Here is a 19,179-nt window from a genome sequence, read left to right on the forward strand (position 1 = left end):
CCTACTAGAAACAACAGAGAACAGAAACATCAAATTTCCCATTGGCCCTTTAATATTAAATAAAGCAGACAAGACCATGAAGGTTTTTATCCTATGCCTAAAAATTGAAGTTTTAAAAGTGACAATAAAGTTCAGTTGAACACCCGTAACAACTTGATAAGGACAGACCTGCAAGGATAGATGGGAAGCCCATGCTATTTCTTGTTTCAATGCAGTTTCTGAATCCATCCGAAGTACTTCATCTTCTGAATCTAAGTCAATCCATGAGCTAATTTTACCTGGTTAAGATATATGCATGAGAAAAAGAGATCAATCAATGGAAAAGTATAGTGAGGCTATTATGTCAAAACATCTAACGTCATAAATGAAACAGCATCAACAGAACAGGACATGTTTATCAACACCTTCAATAGATATCAAGAAGAAAAACATTTAAAGGTCAAAAAACAACGGAGATGTAGGGTAGAACACACAAACCTGGGGTTTATGTTAAAAATCAGATTCTAGGGTAAAATCACAAGAACTAGGAGTGACGAAGAATCTCTATGTCGAGCAAAACAGATTAGAAACTTCAATCTAGGTTTGAGATTGATGGGTATTAATCGCAAACACTAAAATTAAGAACTAATATTGGATTCTTATGCTCAAAATAAAAAATAAAAAAACAAAGAAAAGGAAGAAGTTTCTTATTTTTTCTTTTATTAATCAATCTTTAAAAAAAACTAGATCTCTGAATTTGTTTATTGGAGCTCCTTATATAGATAACACCATAACAACTTAGAAATTTTCTAAAATATTAAAAAGTAACTTCTTAATCTATCTATAACATATTACTAACTTTCTAATCCTATTAGAACTTAATTTGAACATCTAAAAGGAATTATAATTATTACCTATAGAAAAAAAACGAATTTTAAACATAAAACAAATTAGAAACTAACTAGGAAAAGAAGTTTTCTAAAATTGAAATAGAACTGACTAAGACTACTTAAGCAACTTAAAAATTAGAAACTCAATAAAAGAAAAAGTCCTAAGAGAAGTTGGACTAGGTCTTCTGGACTGGTCAAAGCTTGGGTCGAGTTGACTTGGTCAACCCGAGCTACCTTGATCAACCTGAGCTGACTTGGTCAATGTTGTTGATTTCTTTCTTCAATGCATCTTAACTCGATCATAGGCATTGAGATAAGTGTCAAGAAGCCTATCTACATCAAACGACTTATAAAACAATTGTGGCCTTCAACAAAATTGCAATACTAGCTTTCACATCAAAAGAAGTGTTTGGCTTGTACTTCATACACAATTACGATATATGTGCTAACCAGGAGAACATATTTACTATATTCCTTGAATGAGAAAGGACAAATTGTTGTTTCCAAATTAGGGTAACAAAAGATTAAAGGCCTTTTGTGTCTATATGGTGCATTATTGAAATGGATAGATGATGTAGAACAATCTAGGTTTTATTGATTCTAGATTTGTTCTACTTTAGGAAGGGTGGTAGAAAGACTAATTTGATGATGAAGAAGAAAGAAAAATTATAGAAAATGATTTCAAGAAAAAGTTTCAGGACCAAAAGGTTTTATTGGCCATTATGAAAGGCTTCAACAAAGCCTAATTGGGTAAGTGAAATACCAAAATTTTCAATGATGGTATTTTTAAATAGAGTGTTGTAATTAGGTCTACGGATATGAAATAGGAATACGTGTGATAAAGGAGGGGTTTGAAGATTGTAGATTGTGATGTAGATTTCAAATCTAAGATTTGAAAGAGTTTGGATAGATTTTAGATGAACTCTCATAAATAAACAAAAAAAAAAAAGGTAGAAAAAAGCCAGATTGAAGAGGAAGATTAAAGAAAAAAGATGATAGATTTACCTTAGAATCACATCAAGAGTTATTGGCCTCACACCATATACAGTCATAAGAGAAATCTCAAAAACTTCAACTCATTGGATAGGTAACTCAAAAACCTTTTAAATGACACAAAAATCATCAACCTAATATGGCAAGTTTTGACCCTTCAAAATAAAACCTTAAAAAAAAATGACGTGAGTGGTAACTAGACTCAAATCAAACTCTTAAAATAAACAAAAGACAACTCAAAACTAAAAATTACTCTAAAATTAATCACAAAAAAATAAAAGTGATAAAAAACTCTAAACCGAAACAAAATTTTCATTGGAACTCGTAATGGTTGGCTTTATTTGCATCCCGCATTACTAGACTTGTACTTTGTTTCTAGACATACCCAACTATGGTGTAAGAGCTCCCACCCATTTATGAGGAAAATGCTAGGAAGAAGCACAAGACGTACGGAGCATCTCTACCAAGGACAAAAGTTGATTGTTACCTTATTCACAAGGTTACATTATGCCACATCATGCATTGCTTCCTAGCATTCAATTCCAAATACCAATTATATTACTTTTCGACATCTTTTAGTGTTATAATTAGAAGCAAAATACATATAGTCATCATTACACAATAAAATAAGACATTGTGTTTCTTTACAATCATTACGAGTGTTTCCCCTTCCATCGTTGCTTCTTTGTTTCAAAGTTGGTAACCTAGAGATTTTCTTTTTTCTTCCTTCTTCTTTATTTTTCTTTTTTGGGTAGCTTTGACTCTATTTGTAGTTGAAGGGAGATCCGGAGGGAGAGAAATTAATGAGTTCTGAATGGAAGATGTACGCCTTTTTTATAAATAAGGACTTGTCAGGAGGTCATCATTAGCATCTTGGGCTTGTTATATGTATGGTGTATATTTTTACGGAAATTCAAGGGTGTATACCAATTAGATTTATAATATATATATACTAGAGTTCACTCATACCTATGGCACAAACATGCTCTCTAGGGTTTAGGGCATAAAACCGTAAAAAATAAAGTTGGAAAGGTATTATTGAAATTTTTTTAAGGTTAAAAGGGTAAAAAATGGAAAACAATAAAGTGGATTAAAGGGGTAAAAGAGAAAATATAGTAAAGTTAGAGAAAATGAAGAATAAATGATATAAAGTGGGTCCTACAAAACTATAGTTTGAGGCAGTGAAAAAGAAAGACAAAAAATTGGTATAGGTCGATGGGATATTTGTCCAACCATAAAACTGTAGCTGAGGCGACATTTGTCCCCAACTCAAAAAATACAAAATTGTAGCAACTCGGTTGCGTTTAATTATATATATATAGGGCAGGATCAAGAGATGACAAAATGGCCAATGTTGGGAGCCAACAAATCGTCCTATATGGGTTGGAAGTTTTGGAATGGGCTGATTTTTTGTGAGGATGATCTCGTCACCATAGAGATCATCCTCACAAAAAATCAGCCGACTCAACTTCTAAATGATTTACAACTTGAAGAATCATAGACCGTCAATTTTTACCATCAACTTAGTAAACTAATTTTGATGAGGTTTGAAGTTTCAGGATAAGCTGATTTTTTGTGAGGACGATCACTATGGTGACAAGATCATCCTCACAAAAAAATTAGCCCATTCTAAAATTTCTAACCCAACGTTGCCCATTCTGATTGGTCTTGATCTTGCCCCTTATATATATATATAAGAACCGAACCGACCAAGATCGATTCCATTATATGAGAACCATAACCGAACCGAATTATTCTATAACCAAACCAATCCAAACCTACATTATTTCGATTTGATTCGATTCAGTTCCATGGGTTGTCAAGGATTTAGGTTGTTTTGCAGCTTAAGAGAGAGAGAGAGAAAGGGGAACCTGCCGCAGGAGACACCGTCGTAGGACGCAGTTGCAGAGAGAGAGAGATGAACTTGTCGTAGGATGCAGCGTCGCAGGACGTACTGTCGTAGCCGCAGGTCTTACTGTCACAAGACACAGCCCCAGGTCTCACCGTCGCAAGTCGCAACCAGAGATAGAGAGAGAAAGAGAGAGCGAGAGAGAAAGAGAGAGGTGAGCCAGTCGATGGCACCGCAAGCCTCAGGCCGCAAAGAAGACAAAGAGAAAGAGACGAGGGTTTGGTAAGGTTAGGTTTTGTAAGAAATAAAAAATCAAAATATAAATTTTATCTTTTATTTTAAATTAATATTATTAGGTTTTCGGTTTGGTTCGATTTTTTATATTTACCTAAACCGACAACCGAACCGAATTTATCGATTTTTTATTTTTTAAATCCGAAACCGAACCGATATCAATCTAAACCAAACCAAACCAATCCAAATTTCACGGTTTGGTTTGGTTCTCGGCTTAAACCGAATTAAGTTGCACCCTAATATATATATATACTAGAGTTTGCCCGTGCTATTGGCATGGGCATCCTCTTTGGGGTTAAGAGAGTAGAAGAGCAAAGGTAATAAAGTTTGAGGAATATTATTGGAAAAGGGAGCAAGAAGAGGAAAGCTAATAGAGTTGGAGGGGTATTATTGGAAAAAGGGGAAGAGTAAGGACAATATATAAATTTGAAGGGGTATTCTTGGAAAATGGGTAAAAGAAGAAGAAAGGCAACAAAGTTGGAGGGCTATTCTGGAAAAAAGGGAGAAAAGAAAAGATAATAAAAAATTCTCAAGATTCATGGTGAGACTAAATCCCAACCGCTCCCGTAAAGAGGGGTTGCGATTTAATATCACCACGAATATCAAGGACAACTTTCAACTTTATTCCTTTTCCCTTTTTCCCCTTTCCAATAATACCTCTCTAACTTTATTGCCATTACTCTTCTACCCCTTAACCCCAAAGAGGATGCCCATGTCGGTAAGCATAAGTAAACTCTAGTGTGTGTATATATATTTATGCCATATTGTTTTACGAGTCAAACGATTCCAACCATCAGAATCATCATATTCTTTGGAAAGTCAAATTGGAATGGTCTATTATGCTATAGATCATCAAAAAGAATGGTGCATATAATTCTGTTGAAATTATTCAGAGGCAACTTTAAGGCTATGTATAATCTATGGAACAAAACAAGGAGTTTTCATTATAGTGAATTACTCACCCCTACAAAACATTAATACCTAAACCTATGGAAAAGAAAATACAAAATATCAAGACACTTGACGAACAGGCTGTAGAAGAAATAATATCCATATATCATTAATTGGGTAATAATCTAAAAGATCTCCATCACAAAAAAGAGGAGGCATGGCCATAAGCCCAAATCTATTAGGAGCGAATGACCAAAGAAACATTTCGGTAAACTACAAGTAGTGCTAGATGGAAAGCTGAAATTAATCACCAAAAAATTTTCAATAGGCAAATTGCTTAGCTGATTATTGAAGGCTCGTTAGGCAATTTTGTTGCCCATTTTGCACTAGAATGGAAAAAATAATCTGCACACGATCACATTACCAGACAATATAATGTATGGATTGCTGTATTACATCTGCCCAGGGCCATGTATATGGCCCAGCATTATATGTATGAAACGTTACATCTGTCTATACGAATAAATGCAAACATTCATAGGTGTATGTGTGTCCACATGTTTATGGGGCATGTTTACAGATGTGTTGTTTTCCTTCATATGAGTAACAAAAGCCCTTGTCCAAACATAGAAAATTTAATAGTAACTAAAATAACCACTGGAACATTTGTAACCCATGAAACCTTTGAAGCAACCTATTTCGATATGGACATAGTTCAAAAATGAGAGGCAATACATACCCACAACATGACTACTCCATTGTGAAGGGCTTAAGACTAAATCTGAGCCTGCAAACGGCAGAACACCAGCTCCACCACCATGTGTCACTAAACTAGGTCTATAAGTGGGATCCATCTGCGCCATCAGGTTAAATAAGATTGAATGTAATAGATAGTGTAGCATGAAGCAATTGAAGAAAATAATTCTATTTAACTAAACAATTATAGCGTTCTCATGTCTAGATTTTTCATTTTTTATAGGTATGGTAAATTTCATTCCAAAGAAGAGGAAGATGCACAATCAGGAGAGAAAATGACCTAGAAAATTACAATGTGCTAACAAAAATACCACACCCACGTCAACATACTGGCTAACTTCAATCATATAAAGCCTCATCGAAAAAAAAATATCCTTAAAAAATACACCTATAAAGTTTTTATGGAGCTTGGACCAATAGAAGATAAAAGAATTTACTTTGAGAATAACATCATGAAAAAAGTTGCCAAACCGGCTTTGCTTCAATCTGAAGTTGATCGAAGATAGACACTAAAAGGTTTGGTGCAGGGAAGATAATATTCCCAGGTCTCGAATCTTGCACAGCTACATCTTGATTTTCTTGAGTTCAAATGGAAAGCATTAAAGACGGGTCATAGCCAAAGGTAAATGTTTCAGTACTGAAAATGATTGCCTTGGGTTTGGGAAGAACCTGAAATTTTCAAAAAATGCCAGGAGAGGCAGTTCTTTCATAACACTAATGCGAGGAAAAGTGGTGGCTCTGCAAAGTGTTGGATTGCTTCATCTATGGTTAAAGGACTACTCAGGAGAAAATCTTTTTCATCAAGGAGAAATCTAACTCCCGTAAAATTCCTTAGACACTTAGTTCTCCCCTCGAAATAGGAATATCATCCTTAGAGAAGGAAGGAAAGGATCATGTTGGAAAACAGTTGCAAAGATGGCATCTGACTTATTTGAAGGAATCTCAAGGCAATGATCAGATCGTTGCCTATTTCTTCTAAGTTCGAGACAAGCTGCTTCAAGAATTTCAAGTGTTATTAGGGGCATCCCAAAAACATCTGGATCAAAAATGGCTCTCAAATTAAGTTCCGAATCAGTGGATGTTGCCAAAGGGCGTGGCAATGCCATTCGCAAAAGGAAAGAAACTCCAGGATGCCAAAGGTAAATAGAGCTTTTGGTCATTTTCAGTAATTGATGAATATGATCTATACAGACACATAGATCCATACATATCGATCGGAAAAGAATCAATAGAACAAGAAAGAATCAGAATTGATCGATATCTTTCTCGAAACAAACAAAAGATGAAACATAAGTCATGGGTCAACTAAGCCCTCTTAAGAGCTTGCCTGGGAATAAGAAAGAGGAGTCTCATGTAAATACCATGGAATAAAGTTTGATCCTATTCATGGGTAGTCTTGATGGAAAGTACCATTGTAGGCATGCTGCGTATGTTTTTTCCATCTTCTCCGTACCTAGGCGCATCAAGAGGCATTTGGAAAAACTTATTAATGACTTCTTATGGAATGACATGGACAAACTCACATGTTTCATTTGGTGAATTGGAGGTCTTAAGTGTCTTGAAAAAATAAATGAGGATTTGGCAATTCAGTTCATTCACTAAATGAACACTTTGTCGATGCCCAATTTTTATTATGTACACGGAAGATAAGATCTTTGCGCATGGCACGTGCCAATTGGTACTTAGGGTAGTCCCATCACCGCCTAAACCAAGTTTTATGGTCATGTGATGTTGGTATTACGTTGAGTTTTGATTATCTCCGTAATGCCTGAACTAAGGTTTGAGTGTGGCATAGTAAGTACTAAAAAAGAGAATAGAGAGAGTAAAATACAAAGATTTGTTCACACGGTTCGTCCAAATTTTGGACTACGTCCTCAGGCTCCGAAGAGCCGTTCCACTATTCTTGAAGTTATTACAATATTACATAAGATAGGGAGAAAGCCCTCTTGTGAGAGACAAGTGAGAAAGCCAAGTGAGGGAGCCATGTGAAAGAGAAGTGGTGATAATCCTTCCAAAGAGAGAACCCTCAAATGTGACCATCTTGTCTTATTTATAAGAGCAAATGAAGGTGAAATGACTTAATTGCTCCTATCCCATTGACTATGTTTTTTCCACCTCACATGTGATTAGTCTACGTGGCAAATACGTGGACCCATTTAATTTGCATCATCTACACACTTCACTTTAAGGGAAATGGTTATGGACATTCAAAATTGAGGTGAATAGTTTGTGGAAGCGAATGATTAGAACTAAGTATAATTCTACCAATTTGAGAAGGGAAAGTCTGCCAACAACATCTTACGGGTAGTGTGTTTGAAAAAGCATTCTTAGTGTTTTCAAAATTCAAGAAGATGATACCTTTCAAGGTTGGAAAGGATGATAAGTCAGATTCTGGGAGGATTGCTAGTGTAGCCAATTTCCTCGATTCAATTTGGTTATCTTTATGATATTTTAGACAAGAAAAATTATGAAGTCCAAAGTTTAACAGTGTGGGCTAAGGAAGTTGTCTTGGGTTTACCGTCTTTATGGTGTAATCCCTTCAAGGCTTTCAGGAGTTTCTTTTTTGACGACTTTCTTTTTAGGTGGGATTCTACAAGTAATGAGTTCTCATTAGGTATGATTGTATGCTTTTAATGTTTTCTCTTTGGCATTTGCAATTATTTGTTTTGATTCCTTTTGGAAGGTATTATCAACTTCCTCCCTTTTTTCTCATTAATGAAAATTCTTTACCTATCAAAATAACAATAATAATAATACATCATAAATCGATCCTTTCTTCTCTTTAAAGACAATTTTGTTTCTCTTGCTAAAGATCTTAAAATATCCAAACAGCAACAAACTCCAAAGAATCCTTCCCTAAAACTAAAATTCATGCAATGCCAACTTTCAAGCTTGTTGCAAAATGTATTTAATATTTTTTCCTCAACCTGTCCATTATTTATCTAAGATAAATGATTAGCACATTGAAGCAGGCAACTCTATTAAAGTTGAGACTATGCCTAGTCCCCAATACACTTCCACATATGCATAAAAAAGGTAACACCGCAGGAAAAAAAATTATAGAAGTAAAAGAGTTGTGAGATAATGAACAAAGGCATGCTACAAAGATCATAACATTCAGTACAGAAAATCCATGTAAAATTTATCATTCATCAAAATCAAGAACTTGTATAGAAGAACCACATTGTTAATTCTAGAAAGGAAAAGCATAAACTACAAATAATAAGACGCTTAGAAAACCTTAAAGTATTCATGATTTGATTTTTTACAGAAACCATGAAGATTATCTAACAATAATGGAATAAAGAATTCAATGATGGTGATCATAAAATAGAAGAATTTTAGAAGAGAAAAAATCAAATCTCATAATGAGAGCTTGGTATATATTTATAACCCATAATAAGGGAATGGACATAAATGCCCTTACACAGAAAGAATAATATAAATAAATTCATATAAATCAAACTAAAACTATCTATCCTAATATTTCCAATACTCCCCCTCAAGCTGGGGCAAATATATCAATTAGGTCCAGCTTGACGAGATGAAAGTTTGTGACAGAAAGTCCAACAAACTTTGTAAGTATATAGACTAGTTGATTTAAAGAAGAAACAAAGATTGTCTTAAGTACACCAGATCGAACTTTCTCCCTGAAAAAGTGAACGTCAACCTCGATGTGCTTAGTCCTTTCGTGAAGGATTGAGTTAAATGCAAGCATGATAGCAGACTTGTTGTCACAGAACAGTAAGGAGAAAGCAATTTTAGGAAATCCCAACTCTGTTAGCAAAGATCTAAGCCAAAGAAACTCACATGTAATAAGGGTCATAGCACGATACTCAGCTTCAACAGAAGAAAGAGAAACCACACGTTGTTTCTTACTTTTCCACGAGATAAGATTATCACCATAGAAAATATAGAAACCAGATGTAGATCTTTTATCTGTAAGAGAACCCGCATAATCAGCATCGGTGAAACATAGCAGATGTGACTGAACAGTAGATGAATAAAATAAGTCCAGACCAGGACGAGACTTTAAGTAGCGAAGGATACAATACACGGCATCAAGATGAGAGGTACTCGTAGCATGCATAAACTGACTGTCTACACTAACTGCAAAGGTCAAATTCGATCTAATGTTAGTCAGATAAATCAAACGGCCTACGAATCTCTGATAAGATGAAGGATCAGATAAAAATTCCCTAGATTTAGCATGAAGACGATGATTCTGATCCATTGGGGAAGACGCGTGATGACAACCAAGCATACTAATGTCGTGAAGAAAATTCAATGTATATTTACGTTGAGATAACGAAATACCACGGCGTGAGTAGACTATTTTTAACCCCAAAAAGTACTTGAGATGACCCAAGTCCTTAATCTCAAAAGCACTACCCAACTGCCTCTTAACCCTGTCAATCCACTGTGCATCATCTCTAATTACTATAATATCATCCATATAAACCAAGACAGTGGTATTGCGACCATCTACTCCTCGTCGAATAAAGCAAGTATGGTCAGAGTAGCATCTGGAAAACCCCATAAATAAAATGACCTCAGAGAAACGCTAGAACCAAGCTCGCAAAGATTGCTTTAGGCCATACAGAGATTTAAGAAGGTGCATACTTTCCCAAAATACTCCCCTTGAAGACGAAATCCAAGAAGGGGATCCATATAAATGACCTATATCAAATTACCATTTAGAAAGGCATTCTTCACATCAAGTTGGTGAAGAGGCCATGAATGACAGGCCGCTAACGAGCTGAGTAAACGGACAGTAGACAGTTTGGCTACAGGGGCAAATGTGACTCCAAAGTCCTTTCTCGGAGTCTGCGTAAATCCCTTAGCGATAAGTCGAGCCTTATAGCGATCAACAGTACCATCTGCGAGATACTTGACTATGAAAACCCATTTACAACCAACAATCCGCTCCCCAGAAGGAAGAGAAATAAGATCCCAGGTGTGGTTCTTCTACAATGCATCCATCTCAGTAATCATGGTTTTAGTCCACATAAGATCACATAAAGCCTTAGATACAGACCGAGGAACTCGAATAGAGTCTGTAGTGGCAAGATAGGTTAGATATGAAGGAAAAAGACCCTGATAAGAAACAAACTGGGCGATAGGGTGATCAGTAACACACCCTCGCTTACTTTTGCGAAGTGCAACAGGTAAGTGAGAATCAAAAATACAAGGAGTAGGCGCAAATGTAGAAGGGGATATACTTGAGTCCAAGGAGGAGGTTGGCAAAGTTTGAGAGGGGGGAGGGCAACGAGAGTAAACTTGCGACGGCGGCGGCGAAAGCGAAGATGAAGATGGAGAGAAAATTGGAGATGGTGGCACTATTATCCTGCAAAGGAAAAGAGTCCTACAAAGGAGATGAAGTACGAAAATATGGAACATTTTCAAAAAATGTGACATCCAGGGAATGATAATACGATGAGAAAAATGATCATAACACCGATACCCTTTTAACATAGAAGGGTAACCCAAGAAGACACAACAGGTAGCCTTGTCATCTAGTTTGGTGTGATGAGGAGTTTTATCCTGAACAAAACAAATAACCCAAAAACTCTAGGGGTAATAAGGAAGAGAATGCTATCAGGTCGAAGAACATGAAGAGGCACCCGTCCCCCTAAAGTGCGACTCAAAACATGATTTAAAATAATTAAATCATTTTTTAAAAAATTAATAAAAATAGGTAGTACCTCAGAGGGAGAACACATTAAATAAACCCAAGTACAACGAGAATAGTTATCAATAAATATAACATAATATTTATGACCATTAAAAGCAGTAACAGGGGAAGACCCCCACACATCAAAATGAACCAAAAATAGCATTAACTCTATGCATGCGAGAAATATAATAGGTACATGTGTGTTTAGAAAGCTCATACACAGAGCACTGAAATTTGTGTCCACTACAAGATTGTTTTAAAGTAAGAAATAATGAACATAAGTGCTGAAAATTAGCATGTCCTAAGCAAGCATGCCATAACTCTAAAGTCTGAAAAGAAAAAGTATGATTTCCAATGAGTGGGAGCACGAAAGCTAGGACAGTAGTAGGTGGAGCTTTAAACAAGTACAACCCATCCCTCTCATATCCCTTGCCAAAAATCCTCATCGAAGTCAGGTCTTCAAAGACACAATGAGTAGGAAAAAATGTTACAGAACAATTAAATGATTTTGTAATACTACTCATAGACATAAGATTAGGAGATAAGTGTGGAACATGGAGAATAGAATCAAGAGGAAAACTAGGGGATAGAGATATAGTACCCTTACTGTGAATAGGGGTAAGGGACCCATCAACAAGGCGAACCTCCTTATGAGTAATAGAAAAAATAGAAGTAATAAAATGATTGGACTCACCGGTCATATAATCAAAGACACCACAATCAATGATCCAGGTCAGAGGAGCAGAGCCAGATTGAGTGGCATGAAATGCAAAAAAGGTACCTAAAGGAGTGGTAACAGATGCAACTGTCGAGGATGAAGGAGTTTTAAGCCTAAAGCTGATCCCGTACAATAGCTGTAATCTGTGTCTGAAGATGTTGCAAATCAATAGTACTAAAAGAAGCATAATCAATAGAGGTAGATTCCACAACAGCAACACCAGATTGTCCCTCAGAAGATCTCAACAAGTGGGGATAGAACTTAAAGCAGTGGGCCTTCTCATGGCCAATCTTCCTACAATGACTATATGTAAGACCACTTCCTTTACCATGCCCACGGCTCCCACGGCCTGGATTATTGGATCCTTGAGTACGAGAATTAGAAAAACTTGAATTGGCTGCAAGAGCCATCTGATCTATATCTGGAGCGAAGATAGTGATAAAATATTGAGGCTGAGACAGAATGACACGGCGACAATGCTCATCACTATCAATAGTCGCAAATGTCTCAAATAATGAAGGTAGAGGAGTGGTATTAAGGATTTGGGTCTGCAGTACCTCAAACTCAGGGTGTAAACCCATGAGGAACTGGTACGTCTAATGTCGAGCAATCCTCTTGACAACATACCCAGCTGCTTCTGCAGATAACTCAACCGTAGACTCATAGTGCGAGAGCTCCTCCCAACGGGACTGAAGGAATCCAAAATAATCTGCAACACTCTGATTTCCTTGGGTAGCTTGAGAAATATCCCGGTAAAGTTCATAAATCATTGAGTCATTGCGAGCATGTGCATATATCTGAGTAAGGGCTGACCACAAAAAAGAGACAGTCTCATGATACATAAACATAGTGTAGATGCGTTGCTCCATGGAATTGAATAACCAACCAAGAATAGTGTAATTATCAATTTCCTATTGTTCAAATTTGGGATCAATGTGGGGTGACTTAGGAATACTGCCTAACAACCAACCAGATTTTCCTCGACTATCCAAATAAAGTCGTACAGACCAGGACCAGCTTTGAAAGTTACGACCATCTAGTAGGACATTGGTGATACGCTGGACAGAGAAATTAGCCCCAAGAGTGGTGGTAGAGTCCGTAGTCTTGTGAGTCATAGTCATTGTACACTATGAATAAGTAAAAACTTTGGATTGAAGGGAGATCTCCCGTATTAGTACTATCTAAGGCCAAATAATCCTACTGACTGCTGTCGGCAACACCAAAAACAGCCTCTACTGCTGTCGTGAGGTTGAACCAACCAAAGTAGTTGCTGTTGCAATTAGTGTAGAGCTAGTAGGTTGATCGTAAGTAAGATACATACCTGTTGAGGTCTACTACTACTATCGCAAGGCACTCTAGAGCATGTAGATGGAATCGCAACTCAGGTAAGGACCTACTGTTGCTATCACAGGTCATTATAGGTTATCTAGATTTGATCGCAAGCACTCTAGAGCATGTAGGTTGAATCGTAACATAGGTATGAACCTACTGTTGCTGTCGCAGGTTAATGTAAAGCATCTAGATCTGATCTCAGGCACTCTAGAGCATGTATGTTGAATTATAACACAGGTATGAACCTACTGTTGCTATCGCAGGTTACTGTAGAGCATCTAGATTTGATCGCAGGCACTCTAGAGCATGTAAGTTGAATCGTAACATAGGTAAGAACCTACTGTTTTTTTTTTTTTTTTTTTGAGAAGTAGGTAAGAACCTACTGTTGCTGTCGCAGGTTACTGTAGAGCATCTAGATCTAATCGCAGATTGTATACAGGCCTATAGAAACCTATTGTTGCTGTCGCAGAGCACTTTAGGGCTTGTAGGTCTGATCGCAGATGAGATTCAGACCTACTTAGGGGTGTCAATGGATAGTCGAAATCCGAATTCGAATTTGAAAAATCGGATATTATCCAAAATTTTCGGATATCGGATTCGGATTCGGATTCGGATGCCATTTTTACATTCGAATGAGTTTCGGATACGAATTCGGATATTACGATATCCGATTCGATAATATCCGCTCCGAAAATAATACATATGTTATGTATTTCTGTTTTATAACAAAACTTTATATCTGCAAATATATGGTGTTATATATTCGTGATATACAACAAAACCTATTTTCAAATCTTTTATCTTCTCAAACGAACCCACCTTCAACCCAAACAACAGAGGACGTTAATGGTGGGTTCCGTTTCGATCGAACTCCATGACTACGGTTTTCTCCGGCCGGCGAGCATCAGGTATTCTCTCTCTCTCTCTCTCTCCGATCTAATCAATCGGCGTGATTTTTTGAAGGAAATATATGGGTTTCACTTCAAATATGCGAACTCCGACATGTCTACTCCGGCCGACGAGCATTCAGGTATATATTCACTCTCTCTCTCTCTCTCTACGATCTGAACCCGCCGGAGTTTTCAGATGAAATCTTTGGATTTCGACTGTGCAAACTCCGATCGGATCGAATATTATCGGATATCCGATATATTTTTCGAATTCGAATTCGAATGTTTGTTAGGGATATCCGATCGGATTCGAATTCGAATTCGGATAGTATTTTTTTTTTCGGATTCGAATTCGGATATAGCAGTATCCGATCGGTAGCTATCCGTTGACAGCCCTAGACCTACTGCTACTGTCGCAAGGTATTATATGAGCCTGAAGGCTAATTGCAAGTCAGATTCTGGTCTATAGTTGGCCTGCTGATGTTGTCGAAGAGAAGTGTATGAGCCTGAAGACTGGTTGCAAGAGATTTTTGGGATAATTGACATGCACCCAACAGCTCAAGGGCTGATTGCCAAGAGAAGCCCTAACATAAGGTTAAAAAAAATATTAATCACAACGCAAATCTATTACAGCATGTGAAGGGCTAATAATGTCTCTATCGCAACATGCGATTAAGAAGACAAGAATCAAAGAAGAAAAGGGCCCCGAAGAAGAGAAACTCCAAATGAGGCTACTGTTAGGTGATTGGAATTAGTGAGTGAAGGAAGTAGGGGGGAGGAGGAACGGAGAAGGGTTAGGTTTTTCTTTTGGCTCTGATACCAAGAAGAATTTTAGAAGAGAAAAAATCAAATCTCATAATGAGAGCTTGGTATATATTTATAACCCATAATAAGGGAATGAACATAAATGCCCTTACACAGAAAGAATAATAGAAATAAATTCATATAAATCAAACTAGAACTAACTATCTATCCTAATATTTCCAATAAAAAGGGCAATAATTTTAGAACAAATGTCCCTCAAAGTTTATATTTACTTGTGAATTTATGTGTAGGTGCAGCCCACTAGCCAAGAAACTACATATGGTTTCTTACACAATGAAACAACACCAATATAATGTAGGTGAGCTTACTGACCATTCACATAAATAAAAGCCTACAAGGCTGGTATGTGATTGGCTAATTGGCCACCAAACAAACTATTACAATTACAGTCTGTAACCAAGTTCCTGTAACTTTAAACAGTTTCTAAGTACCTTCTAATAAATTTCTCAAACAAAATCCCCATCAGTTCATTCATAACTATTTATCCTTTGTTTACAAAGTTATTTGCATGTATCGATAAAACCAAAGTTACTGTGCAGGTAGTTTCTGCCAACTGCAAACATAACCAAACAATAAGAAAAGTCAACTTCTTGACTGCCATGCTGATTATCCAAATTAGTAGGAAATATGATCAACTAATCATCTCCTCTTATCCATTCTATACAACATGGAGCACTTACTTTCGGTTAGACATTTGGTCACTTATTTATAACTAGATAAGGTAAGTTACTACATTATTGATGAGGAAAATAGTATTTAAGGAATTATGTCAGTTTTTATCTAGTTAAATTTTTCTCACACACGTTACTAGGTTCCTAATCTGATAATAAGATTTTTACAAAGATTAAAAAAAAGGGCTAAAATTTATATGAAATGTATAAGTTTGGACACCTGTAAAGGAATATAAATGAACATAAAGGGGAAGGTCAAGCCCTCACAAGGAAGTAGCCACAGAAAACAAAGTAAAGAACATTCATCAATAGCAACTGTCATTTGGAAATAGAAGGAAAAACATTTTGAATAAGAAAATAAATTAAAAACAAAACAAAAAAGAAATCTCGAAAATCAAGGTAAGAGCCAATGCTAAATCCCTTTACACTAATGCATGATATGCAAGGTGTAAGTTATTTCACTTCAATGTTGTTTCAATCAACTCTTGCAAATTCAAGCACCACCGTGAAGACCCTCGAAGTTGCAACATTTAATTTCTTGTTTATTAATTAGACCAAGTAAGACTTCCCTTCGGAAGTATCAATAAGTATTTTAACCAAACGAGAGAAAATGTGTTTTTTGCAAGTATTTTTATGATCTTTTAAAGCCCATTATATTGCATCACTCGGCTTTTCTTTCCACTCCTTCATAAATTGGCCTGCACTTAGTACCACTCGGGCATTATCTATACATACTAAGGAGTAATAAATACTTTGCATTACTAAGTAATTTCTTCTATATTTTCTTTTTAACATTGGATAGAATAACTTCTAAAAATTAAACATCATTAGGTGCATAATCTGAGGACAATATAGCACTGCTGCAAATGTAGGTGATGGCGTTTGAGTGAAATAAAAAGAAGCTTCATTTCCACTACAAGATACCAGCATCAGAGTTCTATAGGTGAGCTTACTGACCATTCACACAAACAACACAGCAAGCATGGCTGGAACCAGCACATGCAGCTGATATGTGATTGGCTAATTAGCCACCAGAAACCATTCAAAACTAGGGCATTCCCATAACATACAACCAGTAAAAATAAAATAATAATCAAAACACAAATACATAGATAACAACCGGAATAAGGGTACAAACGCAGAAGTGACACAACATACAAGGAACACTCAAACCCACCAGATCCTCTCACAAACTGAAGACACTTCCATTATGTAAAAAGGAAAAGGGCATGACCAATCAATTCAAGACGATGTATCATTTTGGGATTGCTTTAGGTAGATTCGATTGGATTTCTGGAACTGGTTTATACTGGGCGACAAGATGTATGACTTGGGAGAGGATTTGATAGGTTCAAATGGGTGTAGGGACTCTAAAGGATGTTAGTTGGGACTGATTTAGTGTTCAGAAGCAGAAAAATTAAAAGAAAAAAGTATGAAAGATGAAAAAAAGAAGAAAATAATAGTTGTACACCAAGAAGTAATTAGAGGAGATTGATGAATCTTACTCACCAGGTTGAAAAGCGCCAACATGCAAGCAAAGAAACCAGAAAATTTTATAAATTTTATTTTAAAATTCCTCTAAAATAATATAAAGATGTCTTTAAATACTAAAAAAAATCTTAAAGAGCAAAATGCCCAAGGTCCCTTAACTTAAACATAAATTACAAAATACTCTAATTTTCGTAACTTAATCTTTCATAAATTTTCAACCCATGTAAACTTAATAAAAAAATATATATTAAAGTTACCAAGCTACCCCAAACATCTATACTAAAACCATGGGCTAATAACCATGAAAATAAGATCAAAAATATAAAGAAAAGTCCAAAACAGAAAATTAAATAAATCATAAGCATTCTGACATTATGGTCATGTGTTGGCCATTCGAATTTATCCAATAAATCATCCTTGATCCAAAGGCAATCCACATGCTCTCTCCAATATGGAGTCTTCAAAAGATTAGACACATGAGGTCTTCACGCTGTCTCTATAGCTATCAGTGATCCACAAGGAAACATGTTGTTTCCTCCTGCTATGATAATACTTAAGGGGCAATGATCTGATATCCCCATCAGTGCAAGAGAGATAGCATGCAAGTCCCTTGATGCTTTTATACTTTTTTCTTCTAATTTTCCCCTCTGCATTTTGTTTCTTTTCCTAATTTTTTGTATCGTGCCGGTCATCTCAAACCCCTTGCTTTCTCATAATGAAAATTTTACTTTCAAAAAAAGGTCCAGATATAACTTAAATATAGTAAAAACAACATCCATTCATGCATTGAGAGGGAAGGAGGGTATACCAAGTCCTATGACTAATGTTCTAATATTTTTTGCCTTGTGTTTTCCCATGATATTCTGTTTCTTTTCCTTATTTTCTAGATCAGGCTGGTCATCCCGATACCCCCTTTCTTCTAGTAACAAAATGCTTATCAAAAGAAAATGCCAAATATATCTTGAACGTGGTAACAAAAAAACATTCAGGCATTGATTGAGAGTGAGAGAGAGTTGACAATGAGACTTCAAGCAACGAAACAAGAGAAAATGCATAACCCAGTCATTTTCTATAGTAATTCAACCCTTCAAAATAAAATTTAACAAGAAACATCTAATAGTAAACCACACTCAGATTCTAACAAATCCTCGAAATCATTTAACACAATGAACAAGAAGAAACATCTAATAGTAAACCACAGAATCAAACAAATCCTAAACAATTTCACACTGGAACAAAAAGTGCTAAAATAGAAATTACTGACCAAGGGAGACACAATGAAGTCAAATCCACCAGAGAGATTGAAATCCAAAACCTGAGGCATGTCATCGTCAAAATCAGTCTCTGTACCACAGTACCGTGAGTCGCTTTTATCTCCTATTCTCTGTCCAAGCGGCATCTTTGGTCCAAATCAATGGAAACGAGAGAAAAGAAAACTTAAAATTTCCTTGAGATTAGCTAATCAGGGAAAAAACAGAAATTGTTATTTGGAGTTTGAGACAAAAATCTTCAAATCATTCATAGATGAGTTGAAGATTGAGTTTCAGAAGTGTTCGAGACACGATTCTGAAACTAAAGTAAGAATTTTTGACCGAAAACAACTTCGAATGAGATAACACCTAAGAGATGACTAGGGTTTTTAATGCCAGAAATGTTAACAGCGTTGAAATCTCCCGAAGGTTTTGGTAGGGTTTTTCAGAAATGGTGGTGCCACACGTGAGTATATAAATGAGAGCTCGCACGTGGGAAACTGCCTAGGGTTTTAGACTTGCAAAAATATAAGCATGTGTAGTTGGAACTGAGTTCACTTAACCGGTCCACAAAGGCACCGAGTTTGAAGCGAACGCTTTACAAAAATATCTTAAACACCCTCGTAAGTAGGGGGTGCACATTGAATTGGGTAAATCCAAGAACCAAATCAAT

General features: G+C 36.2%; 1 protein-coding gene across 1 annotated transcript in view; it reads right to left on the reverse strand.

The window, feature by feature from the left end:
• The window catches only part of SKB1 (SHK1 binding protein 1), a 33,941-nt gene extending 14,978 nt beyond the window's left edge, over positions 1-18,963 (reverse strand). The window contains exons 1-3 of the mRNA XM_086456781.1: positions 18,521-18,963; positions 5,636-5,750; positions 169-278 (exon numbers count right to left, since the gene is read on the reverse strand). Coding sequence (XP_086312907.1) covers positions 169-278; positions 5,636-5,750; positions 18,521-18,655 — 360 coding nt within the window. The 5' untranslated portion in view covers positions 18,656-18,963. The remainder of the gene's footprint in view (positions 1-168; positions 279-5,635; positions 5,751-18,520) is intronic.
• Between the last annotated feature and the right edge of the window lie 216 nt (positions 18,964-19,179).

The sequence above is a fragment of the Akebia trifoliata genome, chromosome 10 (genome assembly GCF_017979445.1).
Source record: "Akebia trifoliata isolate Shusen 1 chromosome 10, ASM1797944v1, whole genome shotgun sequence".
NCBI classification, from domain to species: domain Eukaryota; kingdom Viridiplantae; phylum Streptophyta; class Magnoliopsida; order Ranunculales; family Lardizabalaceae; genus Akebia; species Akebia trifoliata.